At 36.6% G+C, this 26,887-nt stretch overlaps 2 protein-coding genes across 18 annotated transcripts in view; both read right to left on the bottom strand.

Moving 5' to 3' along the window:
- nrxn1a (neurexin 1a) overlaps positions 1 to 26,887 on the bottom strand; it is a 182,741-nt gene that overhangs the window by 74,962 nt on the left and 80,892 nt on the right. For 13 of the 17 annotated variants that reach the window (XM_059530949.1, XM_059530936.1, XM_059530938.1 and 10 more), the window contains 3 exons: positions 23,275 to 23,658; positions 10,614 to 10,817; positions 7,165 to 7,191 (listed from right to left, as the gene is read on the bottom strand). In XM_059530949.1, coding sequence (XP_059386932.1) covers positions 7,165 to 7,191; positions 10,614 to 10,817; positions 23,275 to 23,658 — 615 coding nt within the window. The remainder of the gene's footprint in view (positions 1 to 7,164; positions 7,192 to 10,613; positions 10,818 to 23,274; positions 23,659 to 26,887) is intronic. The other 4 variants (XM_059530944.1, XM_059530948.1, XM_059530953.1 and 1 more) reach the window with 1 other exon arrangement.
- Positions 1 to 26,887, bottom strand: part of LOC132121496 (phosphatidylinositol-glycan biosynthesis class F protein-like) — a 358,018-nt gene that overhangs the window by 294,860 nt on the left and 36,271 nt on the right. The gene's annotated exons all lie outside the window — the stretch shown is intronic.

The following is a 26,887-nucleotide window of genomic DNA, read 5'->3' as shown; positions in this document are numbered from 1 at the left end:
GCGTATCATGACCCCACTAGTTTCTAAATATACATCTTTCATCCTGCTGACACTCAGACCATATTAACAACCCACGAGCTGATGTGACAGCACGCTCTTAGTTGAACACACTGTCACCCAGGGGTAGACAGAGTCCCTAATTGGCAACGGCTTGTTCTTTGTGTCAGAAGAGGAACAACGCTCATAAACACACACACACACACACACACACACGCACATGCACACGCACACACACACACGCACTAATGACAGGAGTATCTATGGCTGACAAAGATAATTAATGAGGATACAAAAAGAGAGAGATGAGACTGCACAATAGCAGGCTGTTCAAACATGTAAAACCCCTGCTTCTGTTTCCCCACGGGATAAAACATCTCCTTTTGCTCAGAATCCCTGATTCTGTCTTTCTGTCATAGATTCAGACAATTAGAAGCCATGTCCTTGAGCATAACAACACTCACACTGAAAAAGATGCAACAAGACTAATACTGTAGCACCACAAAAGCTCATTTATTTTGAAGGTTGGATTGACTTAAAATCCATGAATGCCCACATGTGCTAGAAAAACTAAATGGCCACCATCCATGGCCTGTTTCTGACGCCTACATTTACCAAACAGAAAAAAGGGTGCTCTCTTTTCACTTCCCGAGTGAGGTGGAAAAGGAATGACTTTTAAAAACAGAAACAAATAAAAACAACATTTTATTAAGGATAGCAGAAGAAAAACAGAACAAGAAAATAAAAGCACATGTATTCTGAAGGTTTAGTCAACTTAAAACTATAAACATCCTATGAAAAAACTAAATGGCTGCCATCAATGCCCTGTTTCTGACGTTCTAACGGGAAGATTTAACATATAAATTTGTCCAGTAGGCCTATTCCTTGATGAACAGAAAGTTTGAAAGAACAGCATTTACTAGAAATATAAATGTTTTGTAGCATTATAAATGTCTTAACAGTCACTTTTTAATCAATTTAATGCATCCCCTGATGAATAAAAGCATTCATTACTTAAAAATAAAATAAAAATAAAAAATCATCTCACTGACCACATGAATCAAACAGATACTGTTTTTCTCTTTCAGCTCCTCAGTGGAAAAAAAAATCAATAAACACAACAAAATGAATGACATAAGGGTTCATAATAGCTCTGAAAAACATCTTACTCAATTTGTTTTCTGGGTGAATTGAAATAACAGAATGTAAACAAGCAACGCACCGAGTCAGACTCGTTTTCTGTGTGTTGTGTTAAAAGGTAAACTCTCAGCAGGGGACCACCTTGTGAAACTTTTCCATTTCTGAATTGTTAAGATCTTACTGTACCAACTGTACCGGCAGGTGACAAACCACTCTTCAGACATACCAGAGTTTCCTTCTTCACTATCGATGGGGAATTGGTTCCTGTGGTTTTCATGGGACCATTCACACCTTTTCCAGCTTCCTCTGTGTTCATATGTAGTTGTGTATAATTATCTCCCAAGGCTCCTTACTGTGTGGGTAGATGCCCAACTGTGAGGGAGATGTGGAGGATCCTGACAGCTCCCGGCAACTTTGTGTTTCACACATCGTCAAGCTAGAGCTGTTTTGCTTCTTCGATGCCAAAACACCCAGCACAATCAGCAAGACTATGCTTCGTAGAGGTGACTGCTTGATGGCTTGTGCCCATTTCAACTGTTCCCCTCTAAGGAATAGATGCAAGTGAGAATATTCTGGTAACTTTATTTCCACATCAACAGCATGTAGTCCCATCGGGGTAAAAATACATATATTTGGTACACAAATGATGCCGTTGCTGTGCAGACTGCTGAGTTGTTGAGAGGACAGAGTATCTCTTTGAACCCCTGGGACTCCTGATGGCTCGCTTTTGGAGACAAAATTGGGTCTTGATTAGGAAGGAACAAATCATATAAAGAGCCAATCATGTGACATAAAAGGTTTCGGGTCCGATGCCCAGTGGTTCAAACAAAGTCATCCGTCCTGCCCAGATCTGAACATCACTGAGGAAAACTGGGATACTGAGGCTGTGATGGAACAGGGGGCATCATGATGTGACTCCATCTACTCCATCACTCAGAAATTAGGGCAGATTAGGGCTGAAACTGTGGGACCTGTTTAAATAAACTGGCTTTTAATACTATTCTCAAAGGACAAACTCACAATGTGTGAGATATAGACAGTCAGCCACACCATGTAAAGATCAGTAAATACAGACAAACAAACAAAACAAAAAGTGGTGTGGCTCGCTCAAGCTCGGAGGGCTTGCATCGCTTTTCACCCTGTCTGCCGTTCTATCTGCATCACAAATTAAACAGGAGCATCGCCACTTCATATTTATGAACAACTGCTTCAGTAAATGGCAACGCTGCTGCATATTTATGGAGTAGGATGTTTCAAAGAAATGAAGTCTTTTTGAATTAACAGGAATATCTTGATTCTGGTAAAGGATGTCCTGAATGCATCGAAATGTCTTGTCATCAGTAAACACGTTTCTGTGGAGAAGTATCGCAAGGTGTTATTAAATAATCAGACTGGAATTTGTTCATGCGATCTGCTGTTGGGGGACATGTCAATGTGCAAAGGGCAGTTCACACAGGGTGTGTTCTTGGATTTCACCTGTGCTGTCTTTGGAAAATATAGTTCCACTTTTGATATGAGGCTTGGCAGCTCAATGTCTGCTTTAAAAAATACCGACCAGTCAGATACATCTTACATGCATTCAGTTTGCACATTATCTATGGTTAATGGGCATTAATGTGCCTATAATAACACCTTCTGTTCAATTATGTTATGCTCTGTTTAGCTATTTTTAATTAAGAATGTATCATATTTGCAGTACATCTGTCTAAGTAAGGACATTTACAATCAGCATTATAATTGAGCTATAGCAGGTTATTGCGTAGTTGAGTTACAGTCTTTATCGGTCTAAGCATACATGACACAACGCGTAATCAAATATTTGAAGGATTAAATACACACGGAGTCACCTTTGTCTCTCACAGCAAGAGAAGATTGTTGAGGCCAGCTGCAGTCTCTTTCATGTGTATATGCAGAATAACTGCTTATTCTGTGATAAAAACCTGATGGATGTACATTATCCCTTACTTAACTGATGAACCTAATTGTAAAATGTCACCGACATTTATAAAGTTTCAAAAATTTTAATTTTAAATAAATGCTGTTATTTAAACATTTTATTCATTAAAGAATTCCACTAAAATATTAAGCTGTACAATGGTTTTGAATATTGATAATAAGAGGAAATATTTCTTAAGTGTAAAATCAGATATAAGAATGATCACAGAAGGATCATGTGACAAATAACAAAAAACAAACATCTAGGAAGCATGGAGGCATGTACAGTAAATCCTTTGTAGCTATGAATGCAGCTTGTCAGACTGTATGATTATGAGCCAAGTGAGAAAAGCCAAGACAGATTGTGTGACATCAACAGATTTTACGATATACGTCATTGACTGGGCAGACTGTGTCCCGTCTGACATCTTATTTGAGAATCAGCATGTCACACTAAGAGATTCAAGTCTGTAGAATTTGCCCTATGACAACAAAATTGAAAATAAACATTTTACAATCTTTAAAATTCGTCTCAGACAGCAAAATTGTGGCAAAAATCTTAGAATGCTTACTCTAATTCGGGAGTGTTTATAAGATTACGGTGTCAGAGTTTGTTGTGTTCCTCATATGCAGAGGGAGTAGACAAAAGGATATGGCAAAGCCCCTTGAGAAAGCTCAGGTGCTTTGTTATCTTTGGCATTCAGGTTAACACAGATGACTGCCTTATTGTCAAATTAGCCAATATACAGAGATCAGGGTCGAAATGAAATAAGAAAACAATAATCCGCTCACAAAAGCCTGTAAAGTCTCACAAGCAATATATACTTGGTAAGACCAATGGACAAAACACTTTATCAGATGATGTGATTAAAGGTAAAATCCTTGAAATGTCTGGATGCTCTTGATTGGACAAGAAACTCAGGCTCGCCTACTTCTGTGAATGAACAAATTCGCTTTTGTTACTATGCAACAGTAAAAGGCCAAATTTGGATGCAGAACCATATTAGTTTGATGATGAGGTTGCTGATCATTACGTTCATTCTTTGAATGTGAATGAGCAATGGCAGTTTGGGAACATAACATTCTCTGATGAGTCACGCAAAGAGATACGTACCGGAAACAAGCAAACACAAAAATTAACAAAGACTCCTTTGAAAGAGCCTTTAGAGACTGCCATTAATTAGCCTGAGGCTTTTGGAGAATCAATGCAAGGGAAGGCTGGAGTTTTCAACCAAAAAAAGAGCGAAAAAATAGACTGGCAAAGCCTGCAGAGATGGAGAAAACCGATCTATCTCATTGCATCTCTTTTTGTTCTTCTTCCAGTACCACATCTGAAGCACATCTGAAATCTGGCATAATTAACTCATCCTCACATTGATTCAAATCTGCTGTTATTTTTTAAGTGGAAAACAAAAGGCAAATGTTTAGCTGGGTTTCACATACATTGACTTATTTGTGGCATCCACAATATCAACAAATTGACCACCACAAATAGATTTTCACAAATGCTTTGACTTCGTTGAATAATAATGAGCACTGCACGTTTCAAAATTAAAACACTGCACGGGTGTTTTTATATAAATTTATCTTTTTTTTTTAAAGGGAACCGATTGTCTTCAGAAAAGTTTTGATGTCATTTTAATTTAATCTTTCCCATAATGTCTGAGAAAGTAATAATTCATAAGCGCAGGGCTGTTTTGATTATAGCCGTTACAATGGAAACCCCTATTTCTGCTGCACTTAAAGTGCCTCCTGCTGGCAGAAAATGAATTTGCACTTTCAATAAGCCTGTCTGCTGTTTTATATTTACATTATATACATATATATTTCCCCCAGGGAAAAAAAGTCTGTGAAAAACAGAATATACATGTCAATCATAGGAAAGAAGAAAAAAAAGAGGTAAATTAATATATAGTCCCCTATATAAAAATGTTATGCCATAGTTTATGCCATTTAAAGGCAGGGTAGGTAAAAAAATGTATAAAAAACTTTTTTTCCAAATTTGTTTAAACTTTATTTATATATCAATACATAATTAAAATGTAAGTACTCTGAAAAAGAAAGTATAAAAATCGAGTGACTGTAGACCTCTCACGACTGTTTTAAAGACAGCTCATTATTTCCATTCACTCCATCCCCTCCCTTCTGGGCTCCTTCCAAAGCCTCTACTATGGCTCGCTAAGTAATGTTATGTTAGCTATATTACGCAGCTACGTGTGCTAATGACACATGCTTCATGAAAAAAAATATGTATGATCAAAATACAAAAAGAAAGATTTACCTGTCCAGCAGAAATAAAGCCATCAAGGAGTCACTTTTCAGCCCCTTGAGTTCCCTCAGTTCTTGCCATCGCTGGAAAGCCACGCCGGTTTTAACTCGCGTTTTATTTCTTTGTTTATCCAAAGACTTTTTGTTCATTGCCTTTTCTTGTACTGTTACTGTCTTCCTTTTTTTGCCTGGTTTGCCTTCACTAACTGCATAGGCTGGTACTGTGAATTTTGCTTGCTGTTTCTCTGCCATTGTTTTGCTATTCCTAGGATCCGTGCCTGTTCAATTCCTCAAATCAAACGTGCGCGCTCAAGTGGGCAGGTCATGTGTGGCAAAAGGGTGGTTGCCATGGTTGCGAGAGAGTGACAGTCGCCTAAGCCAATCCTATGTTTCGTCCCGAAATGGAAATAATGAGCTGTGTTTAATACAGATTAAACGGTCTAGAGTCACTCGATTTTTATACTCTTTTTATCAGAGTACTTACATTTTAATTATGCATTGATATATATAGAAAGTTTAAACAAATTTGGAAGAAAGTTGTTTATACATGTATTAGTGAAGTGAAGTGACATTCAGCCAAGTATGGTGACCCATACTCAGAATTTGTGCTCTGCATTTAACCCATCCGAAATGCACACACACAGAGCAGTGAACACACACACACACTGTGAGCACACACCCGGAGCAGTGGGCAGCCATTTATGCTGCGGCGCCCGGGGAGCAGTTGGGGGTTCGATGCCTTGCTCAAGGGCACCTAAGTCGTGGTATTGAGGGTGGAGAGAGAACTGTACATGCACTCCCCCCACCCACAATTCCTGCCGGCCCGGGACTCGAACTCACAACCTTTCAATTGGGAGTCCGACTCTCTAACCATTAGGCCACGACTTCCATCGTATTACCTACCCTGCCTTTAATATGCCGTTAACATCTGTTAAGCTCCAAAAAAAAGAGACCTTGACTAGTCAGTAAACTGAATCAGTACATGATTGTCTCTTTTAAAGTAGTTTGATTTATTAATCAAATTTGATTCAATGATCCAGTCATAACAGTTTTCCAATCAACAGCTCACTGTAGAGGAAGACTGACACTGCATAATTTTATTGAAATATTGTATGACTTCAGAAGAATTAGAATATAGCATACACCATATGGACTACTTTTATCATGAGTCTAACAGCTGTGCTCTATGTATGCCATTAGTGTATGAAAAAGACCCGGTTAAGATTCTATAATCAAATTATTTTGTTGCAAAAAAAGGAAATAAATACATATAGGCATGGATCAACCTAATGATTCTCAAAAAATAGCTACATTTTTCTCTTCCCGCCAAAAAACTAATACTTCCTGATGGTCTCTCCTTCTGCAGTGACCATGAAGCAACAAAAAGGCAGACAATGGCTCTCAAGCTCGGGGCTGAGGAGGGATTTGAAGAGAGGCTCTCTGAAGAAATGATCTTTGTGAGGGTTATTGGAAACGGCATGAGCTGGAGTGTGATCTGTGAGTGAGAAACTTAATCGCTTCTCCTCTCATTCCAGTCAGCTCCATCAGCTCACATTCCTAGAAAATGGCTGCCAGGGAGCCTGAAGGCTCCTGCAGCCCACAGGCAAAAACTAGCCGTACCTGACAGCTAGCTTGCTCTTTGGAAACACCTCTCAAAGTTCTGCTGGCCGCAAAACAGAGGCCTCGTAACCGCAATGTTTTACACTTCTGAAAGCAAACACGCGCACGCACATACATACAAATGAACAGCACAGTTATAGAGGGCACTTTGGTTCAGCATCATAGAGGCAGAGAGAAGAGGAAGAGAGGGGATAAGTCACTTACTGGTAGTACAGTTTATCCTGATACAGTCTAGATGGGGGAGAACAGACAAGATGTAAATTCAGCCTTCAAGGTTATGACTGCAGACATCCATTACAACACATCGCCCACAAACTGGGGACAGACACGCAAACCAGGTGGAACGGAGAAGTGCTGTTTCACTGACCAGATACATACTCTTTCTTTTCTACCTCCTGTGTGCTGATAATGAACCCCAGGTGGAGTGGATATGGACTCGCTGTCTGCGCTAAATAATATTCATGCCTTCACTGTGCCATAATATATTTAGAATTAGGGAAATTTGGCATGAATTGAAATGTGATTATACCCAGTTTCATACTACTCTCAGGACTACTGAATATTCAGAGGTAATTGATTAATTTGCTCTCTGGGTTAGCTCAGAAAGCGGCTCAGGAAGCAGAAAAGAGAGAGAATCTTGACAGAGAAACTGCCTTTCCTCGCCAATGGCGCTGCTGATGCTCTGATATGCACTTTTTTTTTAAAGCATTTCCCTTTAATGAGCCAAAACAGAGGAATTAAAGAACGACTCATATTTGAAGAATTTGGAAATGGGAAAGAGGCCAAAAGATAAGAAACAGGGGAAAAAATTGTGTTTCTGGACATGTCGCAGCAGAGCACCAGAGCGTGTCCACAGAAAGCCTTAGACCCTTGGGAGAAGAGCTGAATTTAAGAAATGCTCCTGTAGATAAAAACACTCCAAAAACTCACAGCCCTTGACTTGAGGTTCACTTTTCCTGCTTGCATGTGAGAAGAACCCCATGTGCATGAATAAATATAGGAATAATTTATAGTTTTATAGCAATCTCTCACAGTGAAGCTTCAAGGAAAGCTAGTATGGGCAAAGTTTGTGTGTGTGCACAAAAAAAGAAAAAGAAAAAAAAAGAACAGTACTTGAGTACTGAGATCTGCTGAGAACAGTATCTGTCAGTAATTTCCCTAAAGACAGTATATACTAGCACGTTCATTATTAACGCTACTAATACCGCTTTTAAACAAATTTTCTTCAGGGCTCAACAATAAGGATTTTTCTCACATTGTTTTTACTTGCGCTACTTCACTGGCTCCAAGACAAAAGAAAGATCACTTTACATGTTTATATTTGCAAGAAATTTATTTTATGTGCTAAACATGAAATGCTAGAAAATATTTTTTTTTATTTGATTTAGTAAATGCTAAATTATTATTATTTTTTAAAATCTAATTTAAATTATTTACAGTATACCCATCATTAAATCATAATCATTCTTACTGAAGATGCAATTTCAATACTAGCAAGCTTGATATTATTATGGTAGTCACAAATCAAGATAATTTGTCACAACAATGTTTGCTACTTCAAATAAGACCAAACTGTTAAGTTTTAAGGCATACAAATCAATGAATGTAAAATTGGCCTGTCAAGTGGCCCAAAACTCTCTCACACTTACTATCGAGCCCTGATATCACTTTAAATTCGAGATGTTAACTGCTTTTCCAAACATCTATGTTCCCATTGGAATTTGACTTAACACTTAAAACCTAAATCTAAAAAAAAAAAAAAAAAAAAAAAAACTCAAGGTGAACTGTCTTTAAAACACTGGAAAGTACAGTACCACTGAGACTCCTTACTGAACAGTAAAATACAACGGCTTTTGTTCTGGCTGGTACTGTATAATATAAAACCTTGCTTGAATCCTAGGAGGAGGCCCCCCTTTCCCATTACTATCTTTTGCAAAGCGTCTTTCTAGAATGGAGAATCGATATTTCTCGTGCACAGTCCGGGCTGTCCCATGCTTCAGTGTGTTCTATGATGGAGTGGAGGGCCGAGAGGAATTCAGAGCATTACACAAATCCAGCTCTCTCTTTTTCCCATGAGGCTGCAGCCCGTCGCGTGTCGTCAACCACAGTGAAAATCGTGGCAGCTAACAGCCAGAGAGCAACGTGTGTCCACCCTAACAGGGAGTGCAGTACCCTCTGGGACAGAAGGAATGATTGGTGTTTGCGTGGGTGCGTGTCTGTTTGTGTGTGCGGAGGTGTGTAGGTTTGAGCCCGCCGGGACTACTGGAAGGTTTTAGACATGCTATATGCAAGAGGACATGTTTAATGGCACAGTGTATGTCACACTGCCAGATGGGAATGGCTGACAATTTATCTTAGCAAAGGAATGTTTGGTTCTGCACATTTCTGCAGAGGAACTTTTTTAGCTCAGTTTTGCATGAGAAATACCTGGCATGATGTGGGAGGACAGTTAAACGACTGATGTTCAAATTTATTTAGTCTGAACTAGCTTGAACTCGTGAAAAGCAGAGGTGGTGCTTTATGAGTGGAGCAAGACTGTATAATATTAAGCTGTGCAAACGAGGGAGGAAAGTGTAGTGGCTTCTGGGGAAATGTAAATGAAATGTACTGGGCGGAACAATGGCTTGTCAGTACTCCTGACACGTGTAATGCTCTAGCGGGGAGTCTATAGTATGCAGGAGTAGGACTATTGTGTATCAGTATAAGGTAGGGACTGTGCACTCTCTGGTAGGGAAAGTCTACAGCGTGCTCATCTGGGAGTGAGCGCTTGGCCGCAGACTCTGGCAATTGAAGGTTTTACATCCTTCTCTTCAACACACAAGGATTGCAAAATGTTTAATGTATATGTGTGTGTACATATGAATGTATACCCCAAAATGAGCTAAACTGGACAAAGCCCCAGTTTAGGAACACCCAGCAATGTTCTCATTTTTAAAAAATATATAAATCTAACATATAATATAATATAATATAATATAATATAATATAATATAATATAATATAATATAATATAATATAATATAATATAATATAATATAATATAATATAATATAGTTCAAAAGCTTAAGATTTTTTGTTTTTGAATGAAGTCTCTTATGCTCAACAAGTCTGCATTTATTTGATCAAAATTCAATAAAATACGGTTACGGTTTAAAACAAATGTTCTATTTTAATATACTTCAAAATGCAATTTATTCCTGTGATGGCAAAGCCAGTACAAAGTTCAAAGAAATATAATAGAATCATTTGTCTTTACTGTCACTTTGATCAATTTAATGCATCCTTGAAGTATGCAAATATTCATTTCTGTGGTCTTATTAACTTGCAAACTTTTGAACGGTAATATAATTAATATAATATAATAGTTATAGTCTAATAGTCTATAGTATATATAATTAGCTGTATATAAAAACAATAGCCTAATAGTCAATGATATGTCCCCATAGGCAAGTAAACGTTTAGGAGTTACCTGAATAATAAAGGGAAATATTGGCAAAAAGAACTCTTACACTGTAAATCTTATTAACATAGACAATAGATTAAACAAATAGTGTAGTAATATGCCTGCAAACTGAAACCAAAATATACCATGCTTGTTCATATCTATGTGTGGTGTTAACTATTAAGGTGAGCGATCCAATTGGCTGATGTACCTAGATTGACAGTGAGTCGGACACGCCCTCCGTCCAGCTCCAGTCTCAGAGTGTCTGCTGAGTTCCGGGAGGTGGTTGCCATGAGAACACCATAGGCACGCTGGGAACGGAAGCGCAACGACACGTCTTCTGCTTCTGTGTGCATCACTACTGGCAAATGGATCTTCATGAACTTACTGCCATCATAACTGAGGATGGTGGCATCTGAAAGAGAGAAGAGGAGAGAGAATTTAGGAAAAACACACACAAAAAAATAGGTGGTAGGCAATGACAGCAGCTCTGTGGCTGATCATAAACCCTAGTATTGATTGCGACAGATGAATGACTGGTTACTAAAATGTTTTATAGCCAGACAGTGAAATTCTCTACAGCATTGCACAACAGTAGCACAGAGCTGCTCAGTCTAACCAGAAGATAAAGGCCATAAAAATTACTCATTATAAACCACATTTTATTTGTTCTTTTTATTGCAAAGCAGTATTTATCAAGACACCATATAATGTATTCCTGCTGAGGGGCTTTTGAAGCACCGTTTACCGCCGTCCATTGCTTTAATCTGTTTATTCGTATCTCAATTATTTCACTGAGCGATTCAATTTAGTGGGCCGGATCTCAAGACATCTCATTTGCAATGGGAGATAGTCAAGGTCTCAGAGCGACTGGCATAATCTCACCAGCTGCTCAATCAGAAATATACAGACCAGAAAGAGAGGAGGAGACTCATGCCAACTGACAGTGTGCCGAAGCCGGATGCAGAAGCTATATTATTTTACCCAAGGCAATGTTACCTTGAATTGTATAACATTGCGTGAGAACCATGGTTACAATAAAATTACAGGCTATTATTTACAAATATTGTATAAAATGGTACTTGGCAAATACAGTACTGTGTTGTAATTATTACAGTAGTTATTAGTGCTGTCAATCGATTATTATTTTTTTCCTGAAATTAATCACTATTAATCCCACCTAAAATTAAAGTTTTTAAATATACTTTTATATTACAATAATTTCACATTCAATCTTCAAATTAATTTATAAATAATATAAAGACAGAATATTTTTTGAATAGTGTCATCTTTTTTATGTCTGAAGGTGAGTATGAGTAGCTGGGTTTCCTTCACCCTGCTTTTATGCACATGTTGAAGTTTTCCATCAAAATTAAGTGGTGGAAATGCTGAATTTCGAATAAAAATGCCTTAATTCGCAAAAATGTTTTAACGCTGACTTGAGGTGGTTTGTCTTCTGCGAAATAAGGTTAATGCAAATAATGCGAGATGGATATGCATTTTGCAAATAAATTCCTCCAAGCACATCAAAAAATAATGTGACTTTGCGCTATGGGACGGTAAATTACTATATTCAGTAGCTTCTCCTACTTTTAGTGATGTATAGTGCCAGTTTATCAGGAAGTGACGATTTTGTTCTCTTTGACTTGTTGGTTGGAAACGGTGCTTGTTCGCAAATGTTTTGTGAGATACTCCAATTTTGTGCATAAGATAAATTTGCAACATTGGATGGAAACCCGGCTACTGAAACCAATACTACTGATGTCTCTAAGAGGTTCTTATGTTCTTTGATAAACAGACATGACAGCAGCTGGTTATTAGGTTTTTTTGATTGCTTTAGGAGCTGCAGCTTATGTAATTCTTATCACGATTATAGTGACCAAATTTATCACGGTTATCAGTATTATCACTGTATTTTTAAAATGTGCTGGAGATGTTAAAAAAGTAATTGACAACTTGGATGACAACAGTTTAATAGCATGTTGAAATAGCTAATGTAAATGTTCAAATAAAGTTTGAAAAAGTTTAATAAAAAGGTAATAAAGTAATAAAAGCCTCACAATTCAGCCTTTGAATAAAGAAAAGATATGTCAAAATGATAATTGTTTAATAAATTATTATATGTATTTTATCTGCTCCATAAATAATTCTTGATAACTTATCTGAATTGTTTAAATGTGTAGAATCCACATAAGCTTGTTTTTCATCAACCGGTCAAAATTTACAGCAGAGCTTGCAAATTCCATCCATTTTTGGACAGACAGAAACTGCACACAAGCTAAATGTAAATAGAATTCTCTGTAAATCCACTTGCTAACATTAGGTGGCGCTTATGGAAAAGCTGAATTAGAGTGGTTTCCCGTAACCGTAACCTCCGTGGACAAAGCAGTATTGCGATTAAGAACATTTCCTTTAGGTATTACATGGAGCGAAGATGAAAACAAAATGCCATGGAATTGTTTCTGAAGACAGTCAGAATCTTCAAAGGGACATCCATATAATTAATTAATTCATATATTCATTTGTATAATTCCCTTAGCACTCTTCTAAAACCTCCCAGCTATTCTGAACTGTTTTCACTCAAATTGAAACTACTCTTCGTGCTCTGCACACATAGGACAGTTACTTAAAACTGTGTTTTATGCTGGACAGTATTTATTTGTCGCGAATTGTTCAAATCGTGGTCATCTAATACGGTTTTAATAATAATTAAAAGATGAAACGGTAATACTAACCGTGGGGAATTTTATCATGATTAATCGTCAAAATCTTCTGAACATGATGAGTGTTTGACATGCATCATATTTTCTCACAACTCTTTATCTTTTCTGACCCACTTCAGGTCTATAAGGCTCTAGTAATGAGCTGACCAGCTGAATCGAGTTTGTTAGATTAGGGAGACGGTGCTGGACAGGACAGGTTGAAAACCAACGCATTTTAGAGACATGTTCTTAAATCTGACTCATTTGACAAATAATTATATGCACAGTTTGAAGGCAGCTTTAATAGCCATTTTTTTGGTAACTTCCTTACTTAACTGATGACATTACTACGACATTGCAAGCTCATAGTTTAATTTTGCTTTAATATGTTGTAGTGCTTTAATATAATACAGCGTGTGTCACTGTGTTTGTGTTTGCATTTGAAGAGCACAGGTTACGAGCACGGTATAACGGCTGACAGGACAGGAAAATTGTTTTTTACTGACATACGGCCTGACAACATGTCATCTGAATGCAGCTCACTGTTGTTCCTCTGAAGCTCCTCATCATCTGTACCTTTTCCGCACTTGTTTGACTAACGCCTGGCGCTGAGGTGAAGTTGGAGTGTGCGTCAAAGTCTCCCGTTTGATGTGGTCGTAAAGACATTTTGCGTCTAAATAAATGCAATACTTGTCAAAAAAACAAACAAAAAAAAAAAACAACAGAAGCAGCACTTGGCCAACCTTAGCTCCGCCCTTGTGTTGACGGTGTTAAATATTTTTAATGCTGCTAAAATGAAAAATATTAACCGTATTCATTAACATGCTAATTTTGAATCACTAGTAGTTATATCTGTGTTCTGCTATTAGGGGAGAAACAAGGGCCAATTCTAAAAGTAGTTTGCAGATCACTAGCACATTTTTGGTGGAAAAGGGGTACAGAACCACAAAAGCGCTGAGTATGAGACTTTTGTTTAAAAAATAGAGACAAAAGAGGCAGAAAAAAACCCAAATAGGTCCGATGAGGCACTTGGTACTGTGTATATGCCTAGATAATTAAGCACGATAATGGAGGCCGGACACATCTGCCTCTGTGCAAAGACCGGCCTCTCAGCCAGAGGACAACATCTGGCATGGAACCAGTACAGAGACATCACTCGCTTGTGAGGAAGCTCTGGAGATGACGAGGCTGCAGGCTATCACCAATTAGGCTGAACTCTTCTTCACACACACACAGACACATGATCTTCCTGTAATTTTGGTGCCTGTCTCATTTCAGCATCCCCTGTTTCTGTTACACCATTGCCGAGCCCGAGAGCAAACACAGAGAGAGAGACAGCGGTAAACAAGACGAAGACAGGAACACAAGTATGGTAGCATGCATACAAATCAGTGTAGCGATGTACATTCACCCCCTGAGGAAGAGAGAGTGCGTGAGACAATGTTGCCATTGACAAAAAATACCCTAGTCATGTTGCACGAGTATTATGTGTCTCAACTCTTGCAAAACATTGATTTACCCAACAAGCTCCACCTTACAGCAGCTTTGTCAATGTAACTGTACTCAATTTTTGAGAGGCCTGCAAGAATGCATAATGTTAGCTTTATGTTTCATAGCTTTTCGCCCATGTTCTTCAACATGCACTTCTACTACTTCTATTCTTACCTCCTGCCCAGTGTTTCCCTCCAAACACTGCACAAACTGCAGGATGTATCCATGCAGATTATGCTATAAATTATCTTCAAAAAATATTTTAAAAGATAAACCTTACAGAATAACAAACAAAAGTACAAACCATGTGAACCACAAAGCAGTAATTCACTTCTCATTATCATAGTAATGCATTACTGTTATTTATTTTCTTGTTCATTTATATTAGTAGGAAGAATTAGTTAGTTAATTTGTAAGCATAGTTGTCATATGCACATAAATATACCATTACTTTTATGGCATGTAGAATTTCAGCCCTTTTTTTATTTAGTTAATATTTATTTCAGTTGTTTATTTTTATTTGTTGCAGCCCTAAACTAATATTTTTATTCCTTTTTATTTATTTTATGACAGTAAAGTTTATTAAAAATATTATTATTATTTCAAATAAATGCTGTTCTTTGGATCAAAGATTCTAGAAAAATAGCACAATATCATGATTTCCACAAAAATATTAAGCAGCACATCTGCTTTCAACATCGATAATAATGTCTTCAGTGTCACATGGTCCTTCAGAAAATATTGTAAAATGCTGAAGACTGGAGTAATGGCTGCTGAAAATTCAGCTTTGCTATTACATAAATAAATTGCATTTCAAAATATATTAAAATCAAAAGAAGTTATTTTAAATTGTAATAATATTTTACAATACTAGTGGCTTTACTTGCACTGATTTTATCAAATAAATGTAGTAATAAACAGTATTTAAGAATTATGTGGCCAGCATCAACTGATTCAAATATTACTCTAATTAACAGTGAGTGTAGTTTCAGACATTACAGTGCTTCACTCGCACTGACTCTTATTCTGCCTGAAAGAATGAAAAGACCGAGCTGAAGGTGGAGCGATTCGACCAATCAGATGAAAGCAGCATTTCAGCTCCGCCCACAAGTGCGAATGAAATATTGAAGCCATAAACTGAAATGATCAAAAAGTACACGGACCAACTGTCTTTTCCATGTTCTCTCACTTGAATCCTCTTCTTGAGATTTGAGTCTCTTGACCTTCTGCAAGCCCCGCCTTGTTCACGCAGTGATTGACATTGGTGGGAGGGGGCGGACACGTGATCGGCTCGGAATGCATTTTCAATGTGGACATTGAATTTTGCTACATTCATTGCGGGACATTGAATGAAAATGCAATCGTAAGTGTCTTGACTGTGAGTGTTAATGCATTTAAGAAAAATAGAATTTAAATGATAATTTTGCCACAGTTTTTGCTTGAACATGTTTTACATATCTAATCATTTCTGTAATACATTTTCATTTTAATTTTGCAACTTATAAAGCGTTCAAATTAGTATTCATTTTACATATTAAAACTGGTGTATGAAATGGCAAATGAAAATTATGCAATTTAATTTTCATTTTGCACCAAACGTTGCACAAATGTATTGGAAAATGTAAATGTAAATACAGAAATGCATTGCCATTTTACATATTGCATTGTCATTTTGCATATTACATTCCAAACTGAATATTGCTACCCATACGCTTCCATAACCCTATGTTACAGAAGTTACATCTAAAAATAACAGAAGGATCTCAAATACCATATCATGTCGACTTTAACAACCACTAGGATGCACCACAAAACAGGTGCCCACCTACTCCGAGCTGGAGCTCCCACTGTAGCCTTTAACCCTAAACCCCAAACTAGCCTTCCCCACCAAGGCCTGCTCCACAGAGGAGGCAGCCTCAAAACAATGACAGCTTGACAAACGAGCCCCCCCTCTCGTCTCAAGTGCAGCAGTCTCACACCAGGAGAGAGGATAATGAAAAGAGAGGTATGGCCAGTGGTTCAGAAAGACCCTCATTGCCTCCTCAGACAGCACTATGCAGTCACACAGCGGGAGAGCGCAGCAGTATGGCATCTGCACCGCTCGACAGCCCACACATCACATCCAATCTGGACAAGATGGAAGCGATGCTCTCTGTGCCTCGGAGAGGTCTGCAGAGATTTCAAATGAAGAAACATGCTAAGAAAACAGCATGGAGATGGAACAGAGGGAGGATAGGAAACGACAGAATTGAGGGACTGATCGACGGAGCTCAACCGTTCATAAATTTAGACACTAGAAAAAGATGTCAAAGGCACTTTTGGATGCTGTGGACTTAAAATAACTCTCCTTAACTGTTTTAATATATCTACTAACAATTCCCAACAGTGTAGGACAGCAATATTATGGAAGTTTTATGAGTACTTCTGTCATAATACCACTTCCACAACATATCAAATAATTGTGGAAATTTGTTAATTTTTAAAATAAAATAAAGTTTTTTACATATAGTATTTTATAAACCTTTAAAACACATAATTGAAAAATTATAAATGCACAATAGAAATGTTGTTCACAATAGACCTATTTACCACTTTTTTCCCCCCAAGGTTTTTTTAATGTTTCATTTCTCATATTTTGTATTAATGTAGTTAAAAATTATTCGCACACTTTGTATAGATCACTTTATTTATTTATTTATTTATTTATTTTTCTATATTTTAGACTGAAAGTCTTGATCTGGGCAGATTATAATACAAAAAATGTCAAGAGAAGCACAAACAGGTGATAATAATGCTTTTCAATTTTACCTTTCATACAGAAAAAAAAGAAAAAAAACAGCTGAAATCTAAGTATTATAGTTCCCTTAGTTGTAGAAACACTGATAATAAAAATATATATTATATAAAATATATAAAATTGTACCTTGATTTTTAAAAAAAATATTTGACAACCCATTTGATAACAAATGATAGCAACTGGACATAATTTAAAATGAAAAGGGTTTTACTCATTGTTTCTATTATAGATAGATAGATAGATAGATAGATAGATAGATAGATAGATAGATAGATAGATAGATAGATAGATAGATAGATAGATAGATAGATAGATGACACAGATCTCTCAATTAGAGGCAAATCTTGTCACAACAAGCACTGACTAGTCACGAAATCTCCTCAAAGTGCCGCTCTCCTGGTCTGTAATGAGAGAGACGGAACTGGAGGACCACAGGTAGAAAGGAGTGTACATGGCTGGTCACTCTCTCCATCTGCCCCTCCATCTGTTGCTACTTTCATTTAGTGCTCTGTGCCGTCCAGCTCAGCTCTGATATGCAGAATCAGCCATGAAAATGGAGACACTCACAGCTACGCAGGAATATATACCTCATCCGTTTGTCTCCTTTCCATCAAGCTCCCACATAACCACATAATACCTACTTATTTGTATTTTTGTATTTTTTTTTTATTCTTTTAAAATGTGTTTTTTGTTCTGTCGCTGTCATTCTGTTGCACTGCGGAGCTTCTGTCATGAAAATAAATTCCTTGTAGGTGTAAACATACCTGGTAATAAAGCTCATTCTGATTCTGATTCTGATTATGATTCATAATCTCACATGAAGCACTTTTTCTACTCTATCTCAGACAAAACAAAATAAATAAATAAAATAAAACTGGCCTAAATTACATGATGTGCCAATCCATAAATCACTTTCCAGTGTTTTTCTAGTATCATCGATATAATTTTATTTTATGTTAATTATTATTTAATTTATTTTTGAATAAGATTTAATATTTTTTGTTTTTATTTCAGTTATAGGAATTTTGTTTTGTGTTTTTTTTAATATGTCTATTTAGTTTTTTAGTTTTAGTTTATCTAGTTTTAGTTCTATTAGTAATTCAACTACTAAATGAAAATTAGAGATGTTGTCTTGTCAGCTAGTTGGAATAATTTTAGATTTAGTAACTTTGTTGTGTGTGTGTGTGTGTTATTATTATTATTATTATTATTATTATTTATGACTTTTTTTTCTTGAGTTTTAGTTGTAGTTATTTTAGTACTTAAACTAAATTAAAACATGAAATGCTACTTTGGCAACTAGCTGAAATAAAATATAGTAATGCCATTTTATGGTTTTAGTTGTATCACATACAGTACAGCAATATTTGCTGAATGATAAAGATTTTTTTTTAAATACATTTCTGTCTGTGCTGACATAAAAGTCTGACTTGCTAAAGCTAATTTCATGAAATTGCATTTCATGTATCCTTGATATGCAAAATGACAATTTTCACATACTTATATTTACATAATTTGATAACATTTTAACAAAGTAAATCATTATTTAACATGATTGTCATCTTTACTGGAGACATATAGCATGCTCTACAATAGTTTGTAAAGTGATGGCCCCCAGAATAACCTTTTACTGTTATTATTATTATTATTGTTAGACTTTTTGCCCTTTAACTGATAGGGATAACAGAAAAAGAACTGGAAATGCTGCAGGGAAGAGCAGTTTAAGGAAATGCCAGACGCAGATTTGCATCACCTGCATAGGTCCTCAACATTTCATAGTGCATTTGTTAATCACTACTAGGCCACGCCTCCATCTCACATTCACAGACATGCAAATGGTCTAATCTGCCTACATCTGAATACACTCTCCCTGAATTTTGAACTTCTTTGAGTTTAGCTTGCAAGGTGACATCCAGAGAGTCAGCAATCCCATGCTGGAGCCGCAGGCCCTCCCTGTTGGAATACTGCAGTGCACAGGAGCTATGGTTGCCACAGGGATTAGGGAAATGTATGTTCAACAATCATGATAAACAGGATGAGTTGGCTCAGAGGCATCATACATTATTCAGGATTGCTCGTGGTGAGTTCCCGCAAGCCGATGGAACCTTCGCCATAAATGCATGTTAGAATTTTTCTGCTCGCAACACTACACCTCATGAAATCTAAAAGCAGGCAGCGGATGGGGTAATGAAACAAATACTGACATGGGAATCAAAATGAACGACATGCCAACCGTGCAAAATCAAGCAGGTGTGGCTGTGGGAAATAAAAGTGAAGTCTATAATGACTTGGCTGTTTGAACCCGCTTGTAGCACATCCTATCTCCTCTCTAAACAAAATGAACGCTGTAGGGTAAAACTCTGTTTGCAGAACTATCAGGTGCAGAGGTTACACGCTAAGTTTAGTCACTATAAGAGCCCATTAGGACCCTTGTAGACATAACAGGAAATTAGGGCAGATGTTATTCTGGGGCGTTTGTTTTCCTTTCAATGCTTTGTTCAAGTAAGTCAAGCCCTGAGAGTAGCTGGGTGGTTATGGATTTATGCACTGAGTTTATTTCACCTCAGATAGCTGGGCAGGGCCAACTGTGAATGTAATGGCTTGCTCAGAGAACTTTTTTTTCTTTTGCTCACCCTAACTCACCCTGTCTACATCTGTCGGTGGGGTTCAATTTCAGTGTTTTTTTCCTCTTTTTTTGTCCTAAAAATGTAGCCTTTTGTCGTGTCATATTCATTAATTTGGACTGAAATATACAGTACATAGAATTATCATTTATCATTATTTTTTAAATAAAACAACATTTTACTAATCCACACTTTAAGCAAACAACAATCCCCTCAAAAATTCCCCAATTTTTCTTCATTTCATATTCATTAATTTTGTCCAGTTTACTCCGATCTAACTCTAATCTACTGTACATTAAATTACTTTACATTAAATAAATATTTTATACACACACACACACACATATACATATACATATACATATACATATACATATATATGTATATGTATATGTATATGTGTGTGTGTGTGTGTGTGTATAAAAAAAAAATATATATATATATATATATATATATATACACAACATTTTAATATTCTTTATAATATTCTACATTTTAATTTCTTTTAGTATACATTAAACAAAAAATGTTTTACATTTCAGTAATGTGTAGTCAAATTTTTGTTAGATTGTAGGCTGAAATATACAGTATATAATAATTGTTCATATTCATTTGCAATTATGTAATATATTTATATAAGTAAAACATTTTATGTAATTAGTTAAGATCAAATGTGTTCTTCATGCATTAAAGACTGTTATTAATCTTCCGCTTTAGAAACTTTTCAGAATATTTCTGAAGTGTAACGTGTTATGGCAACAACAACTTGCTCATTCTGACTAGCACTCAAGTTTGTCTGTCAGCTTGCTTCATTATCTGTTAAATACACACACACACACACACACACACGCACACACACACACACACACACACACACACACACACACACACACACACACACACACACACACACTGCTGTTCAGCTCTTTCAACATACTATAATTAGATCTTATCAACCAGTTCTTTCTGCATGCATCTTCTTCTAAAACCATTTGCTGCATTAATATCGTAGTCATCTTTCCCTCATCATATTTTAAGCATGTTTTAATTAAACTGATTAAATTGTCATTAAGCATCTTTGTCATCTCATCTTCATTATCATTGACAAATATATAAAACTTTAACAAACATTTCCATTAATAATGTTGCTGACAAGATTAACACTTATCAGTCTCTTTTTGTCTCTTTGTCTCTCATCTCTCAAATACTTACTCATTTCTCTGTACGTCTATCTAATTTAATTTCTCCATTCTACCGCTGCACAAAAAGCTGTTTTCTGTGACTGGAATCTTATAAATGTGCATCTGGAGAAAGCTGGCAACACCCTTAACTGCACCAGATTGCACCAATCTCTTTCTGATGCCTATTGCGGTGAACTTTGCTCGGGTGATGATAAAGCAAGCCATCTTTGATGGCTTAATTGACCGAATCATTTCCATAATTCCTGCACAGAGCTTCAACAATGCGCATATAATTGATTGTATTTTCCCACAGTAGTGGCTTTGCTGCAGGGTGATATCAGTGTCCGGACAACAGCAACAAGCTCAAGAGAGATGCACTTCCATTAAAGAATTAGCCACTATAGCTTAAAGCACTTCACGCAGGCCAGCCAGAATGAATATAAGAAAATGCCTATAAGGGATCCAAATGCATAGCTGTACTTAGAGCTCTCACTGGCTTCCTTTTTAGGAGTGAGGGAGTGAACGCTGGCTGCTTTGTTCATCTGGAAAAACAACAGAATTAAAATTCTGCTAGGGAGGGAGACAGAAGGCAAAACATAATCCATGCTTGAGTGGCTCTCTCTGAAGATGACATAGACTGAAGAGAAAAACAATTACCACGGTAACAGTAACGTCAGCTCAGCTGCACTTTCTTCCACACTGTCAAGGATGAGCTGACAAAGAGAGATATTCTTCTATGCTAAGGCCGAGGTGACAAAGAGGTGAATGTCACCCTCCCCTACGCATCATAATGGACAAAATATATCTGAATGAGTGCCACGTCTTTACACGTCATGAGAGAAAGAATGAGTGTATAGATCTTTCATAGAAGCACTGATTATTTAAGTCCTTCAGTGAAAGAGAAAGAATGCACTAAGTAACAAAATCACAGCGAATGAGAAAATACATGGTTTATCCCTAAAAAGTATTTGGCTATTTAAGCCACACTTCAAAATGTAGGAGGTCCTTGTAATTAAAAATAAAATAAAAATAAAAACTGGCATTTATGTGATAGAAATATAGTGCACTTCTCAAACAAAGCATTTAAGGTGAATAGGATGAACATTTTAACTAATAGATATCACGATTCTTCCCCAATTAATTAATTACAGTACATCATGGCATTTGTTTTGTATGACAAATATTCTGAAATGTTATGTTTAACTATGCACTAATTTGCATACATTTCCAGAACAGAATTCTGAATATTAAAGGTTTTTACAGAGGTGATTTTGGATATATGATTTTTTATTTTCACTCTATACAACAGAAAATACTGACAACAGCAACAAAAAATCTCACCATGTGTTTTTAGGGTATAAGATTTTAAATATATATCAGGTGAGTGATATATGAACAAACCCCTCTGTAAAAACCTTCAGAATATATATATATATATATATATATATATATATATATATATATGAATACAATGTTTATTGTATTTAAGTGCTTTTAAGAAAATTGATATGTATTTGAAATCAGATGCAAAATAGGCAATACCAGAATACAGATGGAAATAGATAAAATGCTATAAAATAAACACTTAAATGTGTATTTTGGAGTCTGAAATAAGGCAAGTTATAGAAGCAAAATAGCCCAACATATCAAAATTGCCAGAGCCATGAAAACAATGGTTTTGCCTACAGTGTCTTGCCATTAAAAGTAAGTTTGTTAGTCTCATGCAAGTGGTTAAGAAAAAAAAAAGTTAAATAGAAAAGTTCTTGCATCATTTGTTTTGAGATCAGACTATTTCATATATTTTTTAAATAAAATTTTATTCTAATACAATGAAATTCATATATTTTAATTGTGGCTTTGGTGACCAAATATGATTAAATGCTTTTGTAGTCCACTACTATGTAATGGTAGATTTTACACCAATGAGATTTCACTGTGGGAGGTACTACAAAAACAGAAAACAGAAGTCAAGCTTACATCAAAACTGTTGTCAGTCATGGCCATCATAGATATGAGTGTCAAGTGACACAATGTAAGATCAAAATCTAGACTCTACATGCAAAATACAGGTACTCACCTCTCTCACAGGAGCGTCCCAGATAGCCCGTCCCCGAGCAGTCACATACATATCGGTTCCAGCCCTCTCTGCAGGTGCCGCTGTTCAGGCAGGGGTTGCTTAGACACTGTTTGGGAGGTTCTTTAGAGCAGGACGGCTTCACCCCGACAGCTCTCTGAGCCTCCGCTATTCGCCGGATGTCCTTGCTCTGGCCGTCCATGAACAGATCTCGCACACAGCCCACATAACCATAATTTAGGAGTGCAGTCCAGACCTCCGTAGGGAAGATCAGGCCGGCACGGTCCTCTGGCAGGCCGCCCAAGTAGAGCATGTCGTCCAAGTCCAGGATCTCACTCTCACCGGGAGCATTGTAGGGAGTACGGATCGAGTTGACGGAAATGGTACCTGTCACAAAACCACAAGGAGCAAATTTCATTTGTTTAACTTGATGTTTAGATGCTATTTCAGCAACTTCTAAAAAGTTTGATTCAGCTTTAATGAGAAATTATATATGCAAATTACAGACTATGCAAATGAGGCTCTTTAAGGGTATTGAAATTATCCTTCATTCTTTCCTCTAAAGAAAACCCCATTTGCTTTCAAAGCACAAAATGCAGACAAAAATCTCTCCGTTTCAGAATCCTCAAAGTAAATTTGAAATGATGTAGCTACTGTATATTCATGTTTAAGCTTGGAAGTGCGACAGATGATTTCAGAGCAACACTTTGTCACTATTTGTCATAACAGCGCATATAGCACTGATCTGTCAGTTTTGCATTTGTAGGAATGTGTTGAGTATAAATTCACTCTGCGGATGATCAAATCAGCTTGATATAGATGTCAATAGCAAAAAATATGAGTTGTGAACAAGACTGGAGCTTGAAAAAATAGGAAGCCCAGGACAAAATTTGAGCCATTGAGAAGTCTTTAGCTTTAATTTCTGGTTAAGATATGCACTTTTTTAATGTATTAAAACTGTTGGAATAGAAAGACTAATTTAAATTACATTCAAAATAATTGTTTTTTACATATTTATTTCATTACAAACAGTATTTTGTTAAGGGAATCTTTATAATAAAGTCCTCTGTACAGTATGATATTGTGTGTATACTGTTACTGGATGTATACAGTAATCATTTAAATGTTACATATTGTTGGAAATAAGGCCTCACAGTCACAAAAACCATCACAGATGGATTAACATTCATATATGTGCACAAGCTTTCATGTTATAATCTGTTTTGTGCTGTCTTGAACTGAGAGTGCAAACCCTTACACAAAGACAAAAATTCAAAAGCAGTCTCCATAGCAACAGTAGACAATATGTAGCACATTCACTGCATAGTCATCGCTATCAAAAGGGCATACAACAGAATAAAAGCTGAGCTCAATTCATATCTAATTTATTGGCTGTAACGGTTTCAGTTCTCACAAATTATTTGTCAGTCCGCCCTCTGCTTTTATGGTTTATGTCTAAAATACCGCTTTTACAACAGTGGTTAATATAAAAAGCAAAAATACAGTGCTCTCAGGTGAGGCGAGTCTTTCATTCGGTCTAATAACGCTAAAACGCTTTCACGAGTTCAATAATCGTCCTCATTGTTTTCCTGGCGACTCCAACAAACAGGCATTTATACGCAGTCGTCAATTCAGAATTTTCCTTCTTATTTTCCACCACTGTGCACTACCATTATTCACGCCTTGAAGGCGGTTACAAAAGAACAGCCATTACTGGCAAGATAGGAGAGAACAGGTAGGGATTAACGCAAAGCGCTGGCCACTGCGGAATCCTGTTTATTAGTGTCCAACACTCAGTCCAAACTCAATAAAAGGCAGCTTAGAATGAAAGATGCCGTCTTTGCAGTGCCAAAACCTTATTTCTTTAGTGACAAAAATGCAGCTTCTGTTATAAAGGCAAATTAGTGTGACTGTAACCGAGTGGTCAGCTGGAGGTGGCACTGTAAGGCATGCAACATATTAAAGGGACAGCTTATTTAACAAAGCACTAAAGCAACATCTCATGGAGGTGCAAGTTAGGGAAAAAGCCTCAGAAGCCTGTTTTGACCAATGTTTGGGCAACAAGCAGTTTTTATAATCGTAGACGAGTTGGGTACGGGTATGTGGCTGGTGTCTTTTAGGACTTATTTATGCTTCATTGTTTGTTAAGTTTGTCTAGGTAGGAAATGTAATGACAAACAGATCAGTTTGTGACCTTAATTGTTTTAATAGATCAAGACACGGTTGGTTATTAACAAAATATTTGATACACTAATTGCGATGTTACCATTTTTCACCTGTGAATAATTACTGACTTTACTTATCCATTATCGACTTTACTTACTTTATTTTATTTTATTTTATACTGTACTTTATTACAAAACTCTATTTTGAGGAAATGGTACCTTGACAAATGTTTGTTGCTGAAATATCAGTCAAAATAAGCTTAGTGTGCAGTTACAGTATGGATTTTTCTTTACAAAGGACAGTGTTTTATGGGGACATCCTATTGGCTTATATAGGCTTTATACTGGTCAAACTGTATTTTCTATCCCCTTACCCCTATTCCTCCCCCTTACAGAAAACTTTCATTTTAGATCATTCTGTATGATTTATAAGCTCATATCCTCATGGGAACCAAAAAATAAATTAAAGAAAATGGCCCCACAAGGTCAAATTTTATTGGGTTACTATTACTGGAAGGGCTGTTTCTAGCCAATTTGAGGCCCTAGGCGAAATCCCTATTGGCGCTCCCCCAGATAATATATATATATATATATATATATATATATATATATATATATATATATATATATATATATATATATATATATATATATATATATATATATATATATATATAATATATAGGGCTGGGCAAGTTAATGCGTTATTATCGCATTAAAACATTGACTAATGCCGAATATTATTTTATCTCGCATTAACGCAGTTTTTTATTATTATGAAGGTCTGTTGCTCACTGGCTCTGAATACACATACTGTATAGACAAATCGTAGGTCACAGGAGGGGATGCTCTTCATCAAATTAGGCTAAGCATCTACATTCACAAACCACTGTCCACTGTTTTTTTAACAGAAAAGAATGCAACGAGCTCGTAATCATGACTTTATAAGTGAGAAATAGGAAGTTTCTGATAGCACGTGAATACAGCAGAGAAGCTCTCTCGCAGACTGATCTATATATAACTGCACCGCGCTCATACCCCTCTCTTCCAATTGAGCCAGGGACTGCTAAACAAAGCGATCACACTAGTCAAACGAACCAGGCTTTGGGGGTCAAACGTGCTCCGGCACGGTTATGATTGCCTAGTGTGAGCACACCCTAATTATTCTCCCGTATCCCACACACACAAGTCTCTACCTGCCCATCAAGTGTTGTCCTGCACCACACTCTGCTGCGATGAGTCCCATGATCATGCAGGTCTCTACTCTGAAGATTCCTGTTATAATGCTATGATCAAGGCTCTGGACTCTAAGCATAACTTGTTTTTCTATAACAAACTATAAATTATTATTTTTTTAACGTTAATGTCCTGGAAGTAACAAATGGGTTGTTTTATATTTAATTTAATTACATTAATGTTATAAGTTGATATTTAGGCTTTACCTTATTTGT

This window comes from Carassius carassius, chromosome 39 (genome assembly GCF_963082965.1).
Source record: "Carassius carassius chromosome 39, fCarCar2.1, whole genome shotgun sequence".
NCBI classification, from domain to species: domain Eukaryota; kingdom Metazoa; phylum Chordata; class Actinopteri; order Cypriniformes; family Cyprinidae; genus Carassius; species Carassius carassius.
This window is presented reverse-complemented; position numbering and strand designations above follow the sequence as displayed.